General features: G+C 51.6%; 1 protein-coding gene across 3 annotated transcripts in view; it reads right to left on the bottom strand.

Moving 5' to 3' along the window:
- The window catches only part of CEMIP (cell migration inducing hyaluronidase 1), a 173,703-nt gene that overhangs the window by 14,178 nt on the left and 141,928 nt on the right, over nt 1-17,597 (bottom strand). For all 3 annotated transcript variants that reach the window (XM_074399935.1, XM_074399936.1, XM_003921681.4), the window contains 9 exons: nt 16,477-16,682; nt 15,710-15,779; nt 14,685-14,813; nt 11,880-11,965; nt 10,807-10,938; nt 7,022-7,057; nt 6,785-6,940; nt 3,646-3,826; nt 2,237-2,452 (listed from right to left, as the gene is read on the bottom strand). In XM_074399935.1, the coding sequence (XP_074256036.1) occupies nt 2,237-2,452; nt 3,646-3,826; nt 6,785-6,940; nt 7,022-7,057; nt 10,807-10,938; nt 11,880-11,965; nt 14,685-14,813; nt 15,710-15,779; nt 16,477-16,682 (1,212 nt within the window). The remainder of the gene's footprint in view (nt 1-2,236; nt 2,453-3,645; nt 3,827-6,784; nt 6,941-7,021; nt 7,058-10,806; nt 10,939-11,879; nt 11,966-14,684; nt 14,814-15,709; nt 15,780-16,476; nt 16,683-17,597) is intronic.

The raw sequence follows: 17,597 nt of genomic DNA, 5'->3' as shown, positions 1-17,597 counted from the left end.
TATCTTCCCCTCTAGTTTTATCGCATATAAGATTAAAAGAGAAGCTTCAACCCTGCCCACTGGAGGAAACTGCCCTGAGTATCAGAGGTAACGGGTCCATTGAAGCATTTGTAAGATGTAAAGTGAAGGAAAAATATTAACCAGCTGCCAGTTATGATAACGTGGCAAGCTCTAACAATGTTTTGGGTTTTCACAGAAGATAAGCAACATATCAGAAAGAAAGTGTGGGAAGGAAAACCACGGCTCCACGTGGGATACCCAAACCTTGAGCTGAGGCTGCGTAATGCTGAAAGTGTGGATGCCAGGCTTGAGGGTTTGGTCACCCTTCATTTATTCAGGGCATGACTCCCCTCCATCAGCTCTCTTCTGACTTCTATCTTCAGACCATCACATCTACCACTAGTGCCTCGGCCTTTCCCCTGCCCACACCTGCCGCAGAAGCCTCACCCTGCCTCATGACACAGCTCCTTCTTCTCCCAGGGCTCTTGAGCAGGGCTGAGAAAACCCCACAGCCTGGGAGAGAGCTGCCTCTGCAGATACACCATCTCCAGCCTCCACTGCGCTTCCAACACTGCCAGGCGCTCCTTCCACAAGCCTCTTGCCAACATTTTCCACTCTCTGCAGCAGCTCTTCCAGATCTGTATCCCTCTCTGGAGGTTACTTTTCTCAAGTCCAGTCCCCTAATTCTCAGCACATGACATCACCTTCTACTGCAGAGGGGAACACCCTCAACTTCCTGCCCTCTGCCCCGTCTTCCTCTGGTCCTCCTTCCCGCTAAATGCTAGCCCTGCCACCTCCTCTGGTACCTACTCCCCCAGCTGCACCCTGTGCCCCCGTCACCCCTATGGCCCCTTTCCTTCAGCCTGACACCATCTCCCTCTCCTATCACTCCTCCACCCCAAACCACCATTTAGCTCTTTCCCAGCACCCCAATTCCTGACGTCCACAGTGGTGACAATGGTGCCTGCCTTGTAGGATAGCTATGAAGACAGTGTCTTCATTCATTCGTGTTTCAGTCACTCCCCGAGACGACCTGGGTCACTATGAACCTGACGGTTCATTTCCTCAGGCCTCTCTCCGTTTACCCATTTATTCATTAGTCATTCATCAAAATACTAGAAGTAACAATAATATAACAATAGCTAACTAATATTTTCAGTTCTGTCCCCTTCTAGGCACTGTCTAGACCTGCCCTGTCCCTCATGTGGCCACTGAGCACTGGACATGTGGCCAGTGTGATTCAGGATCTGAATTTTAAACTTGAATACATTTAAATTTCAAAACAAAAGCAATGTAAATACTTTTCCTATTCCATTACTCTGATTTGATCATTACACGTTATATACATATATCAAAATACCACGCATGCTGCAAGAGAATAGACTATGATATAGCAATAAAAATGCAAAACTAAATTAAAAATAAAACATTTGCATGAAGCACAACGTTATTGTTTCAGTAGGACTGCACTTCCCTTTGTTGAAAATTGAGTGGGCTGAGTATCAAACATATAGTAGATTTTGAAGACTTAGAAAAAAAATAAGAAGTGTTTCATTTTCTACACTGATTCATGTTAAGATGATAGTATTCTGAATATAATTAAAGTATTATTACAATTAAATTGTTTCTTTTAACTTTTTTTTTTTTTTAAAAGATGGAGTTTCACCATGTTGGTCAGTCTGGTCTTGAACTCCTGACCTCAGGTGATCTGCCTGCCTCGGTCTCCAAAGTGCTTGGATCACAGGCGTGAGCCACCACGCCCGGCCTCTTTTTACTTTTTAAGATGGCTACCAGAAAATTTAAGAACACATGTGTGACTGGCATTACATTTCTATTGGGATAGGGCTGGTGAAACACTTTACGTGTATTTTCGGACGCCATCCCCAAAATCTCACTAGGAAAGTTCAACTATTATCCCGGTTTTACGGATGAGGAAACTGAGGTTCCACGAGTCCGAGTCATTTGCCCAAGGTCCAATGCTAAGTGTTGGAGCCTGACTTGAATCTAAGCACTGGACCCAGAGGAGTTCTTTTCTCTAAGCATTTTGCTTACCGAGTGTTTTGACATGAACTTTGTAAAAATGCTACTGAGTGAGAGGAAAAGTTAAAAAGAAAGGAAAAAGAGATTCTGTATCTTTCTGGCCTGAAACAGAGCCAGGCATACAGCAGACACTCACTGAACAACTTGCTGCATGAGTGAATGAGTGAGTGACGGGCCCCCAGAAAGGTGTCCCCACCTGTGCATAGCGACCGCTGCAGATGGCTCCTCTCCAGTCGGGGACGTTGATGCAGTCTGGGTGCCGGACCAGCCAGTTGTCATCCTTCGTGAGGTAGGAGCCTGGGTACTCGGACACGGAGCCATCGACGTCATGGAACACAGATGTCTTATCCCCATCCATGTCCAGCTGGTTGAACCAGGGCCCAGGCTCTCCGAAGAACACTCTGGAAGTAATCTAAACAGAGCCCAGGAAAGTTAGGCAGGGCTGGAAGGTGAAAGGAAACTGCAGCCGTCATCGGGCCAGGGCGAGGTTTCCGATTTCCACTGACATTACAAGGCAGCCAAAGCAAAGATACTCTCGGGCACAGAGAGAAACCGCATGGCTGACCCCGCCGATGCAGCCGGAGTAAAAGTCAAAGGTTCACCGTGCCTCAACTCCCAGACCTAGCGCATGTTCTTGGCCTCTGCTCACTGGGGGTTTGGCTTCTGTGGGCGAGCGTGGAGACTGCTCTGAAAAGCAGGTTTCACCGACGGCTAGGATGGAGGAGGGGGACTGAGGACTGGGAGTGTGTGTGAGAGAGAGGTGGTGGTGATGTGTGTATGAGAAAGGGCACGCGCGCGCACACACACACACACACGGGGGGCATCCGTGTGCAAGAGAAAATGTGTGTGTGGCATGTTTCAGGAAGACAGTTTTGTCGCATGAGCCCTCATAGGTTGCCATGACTGACCTCTTTCGGGCCCTCAGTCGCCTGAGTAAAGGCATTAAGTCATTTCAGTTTCACATCTTCTCCCTGAGCCTGCCAGGAACTGGGCAAGCAGGCAAAAGGGAAGAGCGGGGAGGAGGAGGAGGGAAGTGTCTGGGGATCCATAACCCGAAGGAAGTGCACAGGAGGCCTGGCCCCGCGTGGTCTCACAGGGCAGCCCTTGGTCCCGATCCCGTAACCCTCAGCCCTTCTTCTGCCCTCTCTGTCTAGGGCAAGGAGGCCTTTGTTTATAGTCTGCTCTTGGGGAGAGATTAAACAGAACACCATCACTTAAGACTTCCCTTGGAAACTGTGGGGCTTGTTAGATTCTTCGTGCCAACACAGGTGGCCTGGTCACAAGACTCGGTTTGTCAAAGTCAAGACCCGTGGAGGAACAGCCTAGGAACCTCGATCGGCACTTCGGCTTCCTCCTGAGGCCCGCCTGGGTTTTCAGCAGGGAGTGAGCAGCGGGCATTTACCCAGACCTGACCTGTGGGGCAACCTACGCTTGTACTTTTCCAGTTTGGATACAGAGCAAACTGGGCCGTGGCCCAGCCTCGTTGGAGGAGGCTTTTCAACCCCTGTGGTGGTGGCAGTGGCTCAAACTCTGGGCCCCAGGAGACTTGTGAATCACCATCCAAAGTCTGGGTTTGCCGGGAGTCTGGCCTGGCACCTCACTCACCGGAACGTCCTCAAAGGCAATGCCGGTCACGTTGTTATGGGGGCAGCTCTGCCAGGCATTGTTCAGGCGGAAGGCCAGGGCGCTGGTGTGCCGGCCCTCCAGGGCCACGAACTTTCGGAAGGTGCAGTTTTGGATGTTGATGGGGCCGTCATAGAACTGAATTCCTCTAATCGGAAAATTCCTATGGAGTTAAGTAAGGTGTCAGTCTAAATGCCGTGTTATTTTGAGGTGAATGGTAGCAGAGACTTCCCGGGGAAAGCCATTCCTCATCCCCACCTCTAGCAACTGCCCCTGACCCAGATCATGATTGCTTTGTTAATTAATTCATTATTAATTCATTCATTCATTTAAAGCATGTATAAACACAGTCAGTGTCAACGGATGACTGCCTGATGAATGGATGGATGGATGAGTGGATGGATGGGTGGATGAATATCCATCTAGTTGCTGGTTTGGGGTTTGGAGAATGGTCCTATGTTTCAACATTTCCCCCAATTTTTCAATTACATAAAGTCATTGGGTAAATACTGTAAATACCACTGCCAACATTGTGTTTCTTGGGAAGGTAGAGTTGTTAGTCATTGTCGCCTTAGTTTTAGTTGCTATAACAATTTAATCAGATTAAGATCCACATGAGTTTCTCCTCTGTGAGTAAGCCTTTCACACTGGCAGTGTGCTGGCTTTGGGAAATGGGGGGAAAGGACCCAGAATGGAAGGTGATTTTCTTTTTTTTTTTTTGAGACGGAGTTTCGCTCTTGTTACCCAGGCTGGAGTGCAATGGCACGATCTCGGCTCACCGCAACCTCCGCCTCCTGGGTTCAAGCAATTTTCCTGCCTCAACCTCCTGAGTAGCTGGGATTACAGGCACGCACCACCATGCCCAGCTAATTTTTAGTATTTTTAGTAGAGACGGGGTTTCACCATGTTGACCAGGATGGTCTCGATCTCTTGACCTCGTGATCCACCCGCCTCGGCCTCCCAAAGTGCTGGGATTACAGGCATGAGCCACCGCGCCCGGTGGAAGGTGATTAACGTGTTAAAAGTAATTGTAAGGCAACATTTTCGGCCCCCCTGGGCGAAGGGGAGGTCCCACGGGAAAGCAAGGCTGTGGACTGACAGAGAACCCCAAGAAGGCCCTGAGACCCAGAAAGAGGTGGGAAGAGGCAGCAGGCTTGAAGATGGAGGCAGGAGACACTGGACAAGAGCTGGAAACTTGAAGATTTTGCCTTGGCCTAGCACGGAGCAGGTCGCTCAGACACACTCTCCCACTGCCTCAGACTCCAGAGCAGGGCACGGGAAGCGAGGGTCTGCCGGGCCGGCTGGGCTTCCTGGTGGCCCTTCTTGGGCCGGGCCCCAGTCTAGGCTTGCTCCCTCTCTAAATCCAACATGTATGCTTGTGCTGGTGTCTCTACGTCTGGGTCAGGCCCGTTCTCTTCCACAGCAAATATAAATCAGAAAAGGAATAATGGAAAAAGGAGCAGAAACAGTATCTGCCCACAGAAACAGTATCTGCCCACAGGCTCATCTCCATGTAGAATAAGAGGCCACACTCCAGCTGTCCCTGATGTTCAGCCCTGCGCTCCCTTCCATTCCAATATGGTTCCTAGGCACAGCGGTCATGGTGACATGCCTTCGTGGGCACCAAAGCCTCCTTGAATTTCGACATTTTTATGTTGATAACTGATTCCCATCATGGCCTTGAATCCTGATTCTCATGGGGTGGCTCCATGCATTTCCTCATTTCACAGATTTTAGGGGCAGACCGTTTTTACCAGCTCTATATTTAGGTTTTACACTTCAGGCCCTGACCCAGCTCTATACAAGATGGATCAGTCAGGATTAGGAGTGCTCGGTCTTAGGTTCCTACCTGCAGATGCGATTTGAGGAACCTGCCTCTGTCCGACAGGCTTCCATAAACAGGGTCACCTCTGGAAGTCATCAGAGCATTCGGGCTCTGGGACGCTGGTAACCCTTGGCAAAGAAACGCTGAACACGCAGACTCAGGGTCATGCATACAAATGCTGAAAGGGACTGCTCCATCACTCAGGGTACACAGAAGGAAGGGCTTCTCGCCAGCTCATGAAGGCAATCATGATTTTGCCTTTGCAACGTCTTTTCCACGTCCACTTGTGTTGGGAGTTTTAGGTCTATGCGTATTTAGCGTCCTGACTCTAATAGAAATTATATCTTCCTAGAGGAAGAGTAGGAAGCTCAGGGAGATAAGAAGGGCTGATCTTATCACCAGGAGCACAGGGGCCAGCGTGCTACTCACAGGCTCAGAGCCTTGCTCTCCGGCTTGAATTCACATCTGAGCAGAAACACGAGCAGAAGGAACATTTCCTCACCACTGACCCAGCCTGTGGCTTTCCAAGAAATTGACTGAGTCCATTTTCCCTGTTTGCTCATCAACCCTCCAAGTCTCCCGCTCACTCTCCACCCGCCCGCTCAACGTCTGACCTTCATTTAAACTCCCCCAGCTGCAGAGCCCAGGACTTGTTAGGACAGTCCAACTTTTCTGTTGTTGAGAATGTCTGACTGTTAAAAAGATCCATCCTTCTTACACTAAACCAACCCTAACCCACAGGACCATGTAGAATGAGTCTCACCCCCGATGTGCACAGCAGCTCTGAGGACATGTAACAACATCCCTCATGTGGTCCCTAAAGTGATGTTCCTGTCTCCTGGTTGAAGACCCCAATCTGCATGTGACATGGCTTTGGCTTTTGTCACCCTCCTGGTTATTCTCCTTTAAGTGTGCTTTGTCCTGACTCTGTCACTGTGCCATCTTCAGGAGTGGATGAAACACTCCAAGTGAGTCTGCTGTCACAGAAAAGGACTCAACTGTCCCTGATCCCAGACACCAACTTCCCAGTAACAAAGCCCAGGAACGCATTATGCATTTTGATGGCCACATCAGCCTGTTGCTCGTATTCAACACAGTTTTTTGACTTCTGTCTCCCCATTTCTGATTTCGTCCCTTAATGGTTAGTCTCAGTCACCTCAGTGATTCCTCTGGCTGGCAGAGGACAGAAGAATTCATAGTCAACAGGTAGAAACTACCCACTAACTTTTTCCCTTCCAGCACAGCCACTTAGGCTAAGCCACGCAGAACAAGGAGCTAGCAGGGTTGCAAACCTACTGGCCTATAGGGAGGGTCCTTCCGCTATGGTCCAAGCCGCCAGGGCCCCAGATCCTGTTGTCCATCATCTCCGTCCCCACGTTGCCGCTCTCGCCAACAAACAAGCTGTTCTTTATCTCCTGCTTGGAGCCTTCGTCATACGGGAACGTTCCACCGCTGTAGAGAGAAAACGTTTGAGATGAGATGTCCAGAGACAAGATCCCGCAGAGGGCCAAGCAAAATGACAGTTGCCCTTACCTGGCCAAGGTCAGGCCGATGCCATTGTCAGCAAACCTGTGGATGAGAGCAGACTGACAGTCAGAGCATGCCGTGGCTTCACACTCAGTGGGGTCGTGGAGAGGACTCTTCCCTGTCCTTGGAGTCATACTGAACACGGTGCAGAGGAAGGAGTCAGAGAGAAAACAGTGACCCCCATGGCTCCCCACGTGCAATGGTATTCACAGCAGGCAGAGCGGGCTCACGTGCCTTCCTCTCCAGCCCCCATCCTCTGTGACTCCAGGCCTTAGATTGAGGTTGGATCAGGAGACCTTCAAGGGCCTTCTGCTCTCAGGACCAGCACCACAGAAAGGTGGAGTATGAGAATGGACTTCTATTTTTTTTTTCTTTTACCATCTTCACTGCTGTTTCTGCCATAGAGAGAAGCACCAATAGCGACTTTTCAAGTTTCCAGGAAGTCGGGCAGATGCTGGCCCTGAGGAGGGCAGGAGTCATTTTGCAATTGCACTGGGGCCATCTCATCAGCTCCCTTTCACCTTTGTCCTTTTTGGGGGTCAGATGAGCATGCTCCAGGGGGCCATGTGATTGTCAGGGACAATGGTTTACACAGATTCCAGAGCTGAGCCTTCGGTCCGTGCTACCACAGACTTTAGGGCCGAATACAGCGGCCACCTCTACTTCCTGTGTCCAGGGGTAGGTAGATTTAACTGGTCTCCACGCCTCTGCTTCTCCCATCTGTCCTGTCCACCCTGCCAGGCTCATCTCAAAGTACCATTCTCACCAACCTCTCTGCTCCCTAAAATTTCCGTGGCTTTTTATTCTCCATGGACCCAAGCTCCAGGGCCTGGTGAAGCCATCCCAGCTACACCAGGCTGGTCCCAGTGGCCAGGACGCTCTCTAGCGCCCAGTGTGTGTTTTCATACCCTGCCCACCCTCTTTCCGGACACATGGAACTTTTTCTTTTTCCAAAGCCCATTTAGCTCAAATCCATCATTCCAGGCCTATCATTAGAGCATCATCTTCTCCATTTATTTCCAAAACTTCCTGAGTCTTGTCTCCCAGACCCCTCCATGGCTTTTCCTCATTGCTTCTGTCCCCCAGCGCTCAGCTCTTGGTCCCCTCATTCTCCACTGCGTCCCTGGGAATGTCACAGAGACTCATAGTTCCCATGCCCACTGACCCACTGATGACTCCAAAATCAGGCACTTTTCCCACCTGCACTTCCCCGATTTGGGACCTTCCCAGTAAATGTCTCGTGAGCATCTCAAACTTAGCATGTCTGAAACAACACAATTATCTTCTATCCAAGCCTGTTCCCTATTTCAAAGGCTCAGTTCCAACCAAGCTCTCATGACCTGCAGTCCTCTCTCATCTGGACCACTGCAGTAGTATCTTCGCTGGCCTTCCTGCCTCCAGGAGTGCCCCTCCATCCCTGCCTGCAGTCAGTGTTTATAGAGTGACCTTCCCGACAGGGCTACAATGGCCAAATGCGCCAGTCCTTGAAGGGATCCCGATCCTCTGTCAGTCCCTGACTGTGCCAACCTCGTCCATGTGTAGGACCACAGTCTTGGTGCCAGCCAGCTCCTGGGCCACCGTGGAACGAATCTGGTGGAGGATTAAAAGATACACCCACTTTGGCAGGAGGGGTCGTCACAGTTTTTCTTGCTGCCACAAATCTGGCATTTACCATCTCCTTAGGAATCCAAACTCTGAGATGCCCAACAACCAGAACCAAGAAATTTACCAAACTTAGGATACTGCAAAGAATTTTAGCACTGACACCATCTAGTTTCCCTTCAACCCAGGGCTTCCACCCACCTTCTGCGTAGCGCCCCTCCCAAGGATGCTGGAGGGTCTGCTCTATGGATGAGCAACCTGGCAGCTTACCCCTGGACTGGTGTCTCATGTGGTAGGCAGGCTCTCCTATCACTTCTGCCCTCTGGAGCCAATCGGAACCAGCCTGCCCACTTCCCCTAAAGGCCCTTCAGAAACCTAGAATTAGCTCCCTTCTTTCCCTTCCCTTCTTCTTAAAATGAATGACTTCTCTTCTCCTGTGCAAAATGAAGTCCCCTAGGCCAGGCGCAGTGGCTCACGCCTGTAATGTCAACACTTGGGAGGTCAAGGCAGGCAGATCATGAGGTCATGAGTTCGAGACCAGCCTGGCCAATGTGGTGAAACCCCATCTCTACTAAAAATGCAAAAATTAGTTGGGCATCGTGGTGCCTGCCTATAATCCCAGCTACTTGGGAGGCTGAGGCAGGAGAATCGCTTGAACCCAGGAAGTGGAGCTTGCAATGTGCTGAGATCACGCCACTGCACTCCAGCCCAGGTGACAGAGTGACACTCCATCCCACCAAAAAAAAAAAAAAAAAGGAAGGCCCTCAGTCTCTCTGCCTCTGCCTCTGTTTTTTTTTTTTTTTTTTTTTTTTTTTTTTTTTTTTTTTTTTTTTTTTTTGAGACGGAGTTTCGCTCGTTACCCAGGCTGGAGTGCAATGGCGCGATCTCGGCTCACCGCAACCTCCGCCTCCTAGGCTCAGGCAATTCTCCTGTCTCAGTCTCCTAAGTAGCTGGGATTACAGGCATGCGCCACCATGCCCAGCTATTTTTTTGTATTTTTAGTAGAGACGGGGTTTCGCCATGTTGACCAGGATGGTCTCGATCTCTCGACCTCGTGATCCGCCCGCCTCGGCCTCCCAAAGTGCTGGGATTACAGGCGTGAGCCACCGCGCCCGGCCCCGCCTCTGTTTTTAGGTTTAGTTTTTTTGAACTTTTTTTTTCCTATTGTTTATTTTTGGCCACTGCCTACTGCCATTCTATGCCCCAGCCTGGCTGGGGGATCCGAAGGCCTTTGCAACTCCTGTCTCTGTCTTCCACGTGTCTTCCTGGGGCTCCCTCGCTAAGTCAGGGTCTCCTCAGGTCTCTGCCTTTCTGAGCAGCCTCTCTCTCCCTCCTCCTCTCTCTTGCGCTCTGCCAATGCTGCGTCTCTGCTTTTCTCCTCACACACTTTTCAGTTTCTCTTGTTCCCTTTCACCGCTATTTCTCCTTTAATTGGTCACAATAAAATAGAGAAATATGTTTATTTCCTAACAGGGTTTCTGATTTCCCATTTTTTAACACAATTGGCAGACAAGGAGACATTTCACAATACTCCCTGAAAACAAACCCTGCTCTGCTGCCTGCACCTTCTGGTCCTTGCCCAGCGTGTGCCACTTGTCCAGCGTGTGCCAGTCACTCACACAGGGGCCTCTGTGAGAGCTCAGCATTCCCTGCCTTTCTCATCTGGGTCTTGCAGTCCAGTGAACTGTAGCTCCAAGCTCCAGTTCAAACACTAACTGTGTGACCTTGAGAAATTCACTAAACTGAACTTCAGTTATCATTTCTAAAATGGAGATCATGATTTACATGTTTGAGAAACACGGTAAGAAACGAACACAACCAAGTCTTCCACGCAGTAAGTGCCTGGAATATTCTGGCATCCCTCTTCTTCCCTCCCTTAGCTGATGGGCCCTGTGACCTTGAGAACGCCATGCCCAGTGACTATTTGGAAGCAAATCACAACCCACAGCACCTGGCACTGTGGGCTGAAGCCAATAGGCTGCTTTTGGGTTTTGTTTTTTGATTTTTTTTTTTTTTTTTTGGCCACTGCCTGCTGCCCTTCTATGCCCCTGCCTGGCTGAGGGACCAGAATGCCGAACGTCAGTATGTCTGGCTTCCCCTCTCTGCTTCGCTCTCCTCTCTCTGTGGGGCGCTGGGGGAAGACGCGTCACGCCCACTTGGTGCCAAAGCCACACGCCGCTCTGACTCACCGGCAGCTGTCCAGCCACACGTCCCCGCCGCGCAGCCAGGCTCCGTGGTCCTGGTTCTTGTAGGCAGTGAAGTGCTTGATGATGGCGGGCTCCCGGGGCTTCAGCGGGTCGGCGTCCTGGTGAGGACTGTACCTGCAGCACACCATGGGGAGGGCACAGGTGGCGGTGTCGGGGCCACACCTCTGCTGACTCCCTTCTGGGCTCTGTGAGCCTCTCTCTACTCACAGTGCCCAGGAAGGCACTGACTACACAGAAACCCATTCTCATTGAATGAACCTTCTGAGCTCATCAGAGACGCAAGAGGTCTCTCCTCCATGGACCAGCCCACGCGGGCTATAAACAGGGCACCTTTCTTGTTTGTCAGTACTACCGAAGAGCCTGCCCCCAAGGGGAGTCGAAGCACAGAGGAGGGTTCAGCCAGCCAGTCCCAGCAGCGCATGCAACGCAGTGGCCCAGCAGGAGAGTCTGGGGACACCCAGCTCTTCCACTAACTGGCAGATCACCTCGAACTAGTGCCTCTCCTGGGGACTTCGTAGTTACAAAACAGAGTGCACGATCGTGTTATCAGTGTTACCCACTTTTGATGGAGACCAAGCAACTTGTCTCTTTAAAGGGGATTGTTTTTGCTAATTACCTTGAGGTTTCAAAAGTACCTTTTAAAAGTTGCCCCTGGCCTTTGCCTGAACAGCAGGTTGATTTATAGGCATGACCTGCATATTCTTTCCCATTAAATTGACGGTGAAATTCTTCCCTTCTATTCTCTTCACCCTTTCATCCCGGCCCAACATCTTGTGGCGACGCTCGTTTCTGCCGACTTACCAGGTATTCACGTTGCTGTGGGATCTAAAAACCTCTGGGAATTTCTATCTTCCTTTGGCTACTGGAGCCGGAATCCTAATTCAGACTTTACCCTGCTCAAGTTTTCACCATTGTACCCCCAGCAACTAGCTCAATGCCCAGCACAAACCAAGAGCTCAACAGCAGTGAATGAATGAATGAGTGGCTGAAGGAGGGGGAGGCAGGAGCTGGACCGCAAGGTCACCATGGACTGTGTCTTCCCGATGGCTGATTACCTGGCAGAGATGATAGAGAGGAAGGGCCGCTTGTCCTTGGCAGAGGCCTCGGTGGTTTTGACCCCGTTGTCTATGATCATGCCAGCCTGTAGGGAAGAGACATTCAGGGACACATTAGCTTCTACTGTGGGCTACAGGCATCTTCTCACACCCAGCCTCACTGCATACTTCTGAATGCTCCAGGAGAACCAGCTCTGTTCTCAGGCTGCATCAACAGAAGCAGAGGATCTACAGTGAGGGAGGTGAAGACGCTGCCTTATTCTGCATGGCTCAGACCAAATCTGGAATTTTTTTTTTTTTTTTTTTTTTTTTTTTTTTTTTTTTTTGAGACGGAGTCTCGCTCTTGTTACCCAGGCTGGAGTGCAATGGCGCGATCTCGGCTCACCGCAACCTCCGCCTCCTGGGTTCAGGCAATTCTCCTGCCTCAGCCTCCCGAGTAGCTGGGATTACAGGCATGCGCCACCATGCCCAGCTAATTTTTTTGTATTTTTAGTAGAGACGGGGTTTCACCATGTTGACCAGGATGGTCTCGATCTCTTGACCTCATGATCCACCCGCCTCGGCCTCCTAAAATGCTGGGATTACAGGCGTGAGCCACCGCGCCCGGCCCAAATCTGGAATATTTGACCTCTTTGAGGAGCAGATATGGAAACTGCAGTCTAGAGAGGCAGGTGTCTTGTCCAGGGCCGCATGGCACAGTTCACGTGTGGAACCCACACTGCTCTGGACGGTTATCAGCCCAGGCCTCAGGTCAGCAACAGGTGTTCACGCTTAGGAAATGTATCAGCTGTGATTTAAAGGGAACGCTGAACCTAAGTCCTGTCTTTACCTTGGGCGGGGGTCAGTGACCTTCCTACGGTCTCATTTTAGCTCCTGCCTGACTTGAAGAGAGAATCTGGCTTTCTTGTTTGACTCCAAACATGTCCCCTTTGTCAGCTGTGGGGCAGGGAGAAATTGCATGGTGCCGCCCAGGGAGGCCACCGTTCAGTCTTCACTCCTTTCTGGATCCTCTTAGCCTCTTGTGAACACTCAGACTCGGGTTTCTCTTCTTTAGGTAACTGGCGGGCACTGTGGCCATTCATTCTCCAGCTGGCTTATCACTGGGCAGCAGCGATGTGAGTCAGGTGATGTGGGATTGACTCGAAGCTCTCCACTCCTACTAACTACGACTGGGCAAGTCCCTTCCCTTCTTTAGCCTCAGTCATCGTGTCTGCAAAATGGGCTGGTAACACCTACATCACATGATGGTTGCGAGGACCCCAGGTGACGCTTCCTGGGACGGGTCCCTCTCCGTGTGGATGTGGAGTCAAGGCTTACTGGGCATAAACACCAAGGATGGGGCCTCCTCCTTGGCTCAGACAATGGCATCAACGCAGCTGGAGGTTCCTCTTCACTCCTTCCCTCCCTACCTCGGAGACCGAGACCTGCTCCCTTCCGCAAGGCTCGCCTCTGCGTGCACCCGTGAGCCCTTGCATGCCTGCGTGTTGGAAACCATCCACCCACAGGCACTCCCCGCTTTCCGGCCTCTCCACACCTGCTTGGTTCCGTGCGGCCCACCTCCCTGCTCACGGGAAGCCTTCCCAAGCGGTGGGTATCGGGGATGTCTTAACAAGCAGCCAACATATGCTCTCCACTGTTCCCCCGGCCACCAACAGTGATACGCCCCTGCACCTGCCTCTGCATGGAGACAGCTCTCTGAGGTCCGTGTCAGCCTCAGAAACGCCCTCTCTGACACCTCGCTCGAATTCTCCTCTGTCAGGGCGAGACTGTTGTCCTCCCCACCTCTGTGCCCTGCCCCATGACACTGCCCTCTTTCCTAGTTCCTGGGATACAACACTGCCCAGAGACGACTCTTCTGTCTTTGCCACCCAGCCCCCCAACTCACCCCATCTCGTAGGTGTAAGCACAGGTCTATTCTGAGACATGCTCCCTTTCTGTCTCCTCTCTGGTTGGGCTTTTTTCATCCTTTTACTTTTTGACTCTGAATGTATCTGTGCCCCTTGAGGAGTGTCAGTTTCTTCATCGGTGCCATTAGGGACTCAACCAGAACACCCCCCTAGGCATTTGGGAGCCTCCCTGCATACTGCCCTGGCATCCTTGAGACTACCTCTGCCCTCACAAACAGCGTCTCTGGTCTCAGCTATGCTCCAAGCTCCATTCCCATGCCCCACGACTCTGGTTTTGACTGCCATCCTTGCTGGGACGTTCTTGACAGACTCAAGATCCCGGTCACCTTGGGATGCCCTCTGTCCCCCCAGTGCCTAGCACCCCCTGGTGCTAGACCCAACAACAGGTGCTTAGGACATGTTGATGAGCAAAGGAAGATGACTGGGGACTGTGTGTCCCACCTGGCCACTTAGCTCTGTGCAGATGCAGCACCTCATTCATTTCCCAAGAAACAAGGCAAGAGGGAACGGCAGAGAGCATGCCAGGGCTGCCTCCCCCTCCCTTCAGAACCACATCTCCGTTTCCTTCTGCCAATGGCCTGAGAGGCCTCGAAAGGCTGCTCCATCTTCTTCGAGACCAACATTAAGCAGGCACTTGTGGCTGGGCGTAGTGGCTCATGCCTGTGATCCAAGCACTTTGGAGGCCAAGGCGGGGGGATCACCTGAGGTCGGGAGTTCAAGACCAGCCTGACCAACATGGTGAAACCCCATCTTTACTGGAAAAAAAAAAAAAAAAAAAAAAAAAAAGAAGGCAGTTGTTCCCAGCTGTCGCCAACTGGCCACCCCGGCTCTAATCATCTGCAGGCCTCGGAAGGGGACCGAGAGGCTGGCCAGAGAGGCGCAGTCTGGAAAGACTTACCCGGTAGTTGGAATGTGCTCGGTTGTGATGGAATTTTCCCAGTGGAATGTGCTCTGAGTAACCTGGGGAGTACATTCCTACGGAGGGGCCCGTCGGTACGTGGTGAAAAATGAACCAAAAGCCCGTTTCCTGTGGGGAAGGACGCAAGGGGAAAGCCACAGCGTTCAGCCCCGGAGAGCTCCTGAGCCAGGCGGCCGCACAGCCCACCCTGAAGGGCGGGTCTAGCACCTAGCGCCAGCACCACGTAGGCCCTCGATGCCCACCCCAGCACACCTCCCATTGGTCCGGTCTGGAAGGAAGACAGTTTAAAGCAGAGCCCACCATGACAGTTAAAGCCCTGCAGGGGTTCCTACTCTATCAGACACGGCTCAGAACTGACGTGTGTCAATCACAGCAGGGCTCAAACTCTTCCTCTCTACACATGATGAGGGGATTTCGTGAGTGTTCTCTGCCTGCCCCTTTCATTCTACAGATAAGGAAGCTGAGTCCCAGGTCAAGGTCAGCGTCCCATGGAAGGCCATGGACGGGGTGGGTCACAGCAGGGCTATGTGGATGGAGCGCTGTGCCGCCACCCCGGCTGCCGCCTCCCAACTGTGTGTGTCCCGGGCATGTCAGGACTCCTAGCCTTAGCTTCCTCCCACATCATAGGGGGTTAATAATAGCACCGACGTCACCAGGTTCTTGCAAAAATCAAATTATGTGAGCTTACAACACTGATGTGTCAGGTACCATTCTAAGCTAAAATCATGGCATTCTAATATGATTTATTCTACATAAATTGTTCAGGGCTAACTGTGGTCACCGGTATTATGAAGTGACAGGGCTGTCCTTAAAAACCAAGTTCAAAGGACGCCCCCAACCCACCACTCCCAGTCTGTTCTTTTCCTTCACTGCAGCTAAGCCTGTCTGCATGGATGTCTGGACTTGGGGCTCAGAGCACACATGTTTCAGGGTACACCTCAGCTGTCTCCCTGCCTCCGGCCCCTACCCTCATCTTCTACCAGAGAAGGGATATTTCTGCTCACCTCGGATCCTGCAGCGGCACAGTTGATGAGGTTGTTGTTAGGATTGGCCATCCAGAACGTGGACACGGCGCTGCAGGGAGGGCAGAGATATCCGAGGTCAGATAAAGGGCCACCACGGGTCACCCTGCCTCACGGTGGGTGCAGGTCGGGCACTCTGATATTGGCCTGAGAGTCTCTTGTCAAATATTTGAGAAATCATTGCTTTGTTGATCTGAAACCCAGTGTTCTCATTAAAGTGTGGTGTTAGTTTAAGCACTTAAAATGTTCAGAAATTAAAAAGAGCACGGGTCTTGAAAATAGAAGCTGTGTGCGAATGATGTCAGAGTGGCTCTAAAATATGTTAGGTCAGAAGAACCCGGGAACGTAGCCCTTTTGAAGGGAGGGGTCCTGCACTGGGAAGACTAGCTGCACCGCGTCCGTCTCTCTCTCTTCTAACTAGAAAAGGGTCTGTGTGGTGGGGTCCTCTGTGAAAGCCGACGTAGCAGCCGCTTCCTCTCATCAAAGAGCACCGTGTGGATCAGGAGAAGCCCCACAGACGAGAACAGGGGCTCTCTTTGGACAAGAAAAATGCACATGAGGCAAATTGAGAAGGGAGAAGGGAGAAGACACCCTCCCGCCTGCTCTGCAGGGAGCTGGAGCAGTAGGTGGTTAAGGGCTGCGCAGAGCCCTGCGGCGCAGAAGTCTGGGGCTGGGCTGAGCTGAGTGAACGCACGCTCCCACATGCACACGCCCTCCCCCGGCACACAGAGAGGGGTCCAGGCACTTACTTGCAGTCCTGCCTGGGCTTGGGGATGTACCCCGGATAGGAGTCCTCGGTGATCGTCTTGCACATCTTACTGTCACGGTCTGAGGGGAGGAGGGTTCCGGACTTGACAAGGAGGCCAAGACAGTGGTCAAAGGTGTTGCGTTCCTCCGGCCCGTCTTCCGTGAAGAAGCAGTGACCCAAAGAGTTATAACCCACGACGTCCTTGATCTGCAGGGGCCAAGACAGGGAGGCTCACCAGGCATCCAGTCATTCATGCGCTCATTCATTCATTCAACGAACACTGAATAGTATCGCCCATACACCAGGCCCTGGGAGGGACACCGAAGGTTTGGAGATGAATCTGACAACAAGTGATGGACCTGGGGAAAGCGGGACAGGGGATGGCATGGCGACTTTTAAAATTCCTTTCTGGCTGATGGAGTTGGGGTGAGGCTCTATAGGGTAGGAAAGAGGGCAATATATTGTGAGAAGGTGAATCCAAGAGAGGCCGTGGACTGGACCACATGCACCCACTCTGATGAGCACACAGCTGTGTGCCTTGTGTACAAGGATTTACCACGGAGGGACTCCACAGAGGAGGTGCCACTGAGTAAGGGTAGAAGAGGGAACTCCATCTAGGAGCAGCCCCTGAGCTGGGGCAGATGCACTTATTATCGAGACCAATATTCATGCTCCTTATTGTACCCTTATCCAGAAATCCAAGCCAATGTGTTAGCCCAGTTGCGCATCAAGCCACATTTGCAACGCCTGGCTTCAGAATTAGAAAGGGCTGCAAACTCCAGCTCTTCGGTTTCCTTCTTGGAATCACACAGTCAGTGGGGAAAGCAGGAAGAACATTTGCACGGATATTGAGACACCAGGGATTCAGTTGCAGCAGCACATCTAAGCAGCGAGGGGATCTCAGACAAGCCTCCTATCTTCTCTTCACATGCTTTTTTTCCACCGCAGAAATGAAGGAGTTAAACTCCATGATCTCTGAGGCCTCTTCTGGATCTGAACTCATCAATCTCAGAACTCAGGTCTTCAGAGGGCCCCTAACCTGCGACCCGCCTCCCTGTCCAATGGCAGACTCCGTTCCCAAGCATAACTGGCCAACAGGCACCCTGCTTCTGCTCAGACACT

The sequence above is a fragment of the Saimiri boliviensis genome, chromosome 5 (genome assembly GCF_048565385.1).
Source record: "Saimiri boliviensis isolate mSaiBol1 chromosome 5, mSaiBol1.pri, whole genome shotgun sequence".
Lineage (NCBI taxonomy): Eukaryota > Metazoa > Chordata > Mammalia > Primates > Cebidae > Saimiri > Saimiri boliviensis.
Note: the sequence above shows the minus strand (reverse complement) of the source record. Positions and strands in the feature narration are given on the sequence as shown.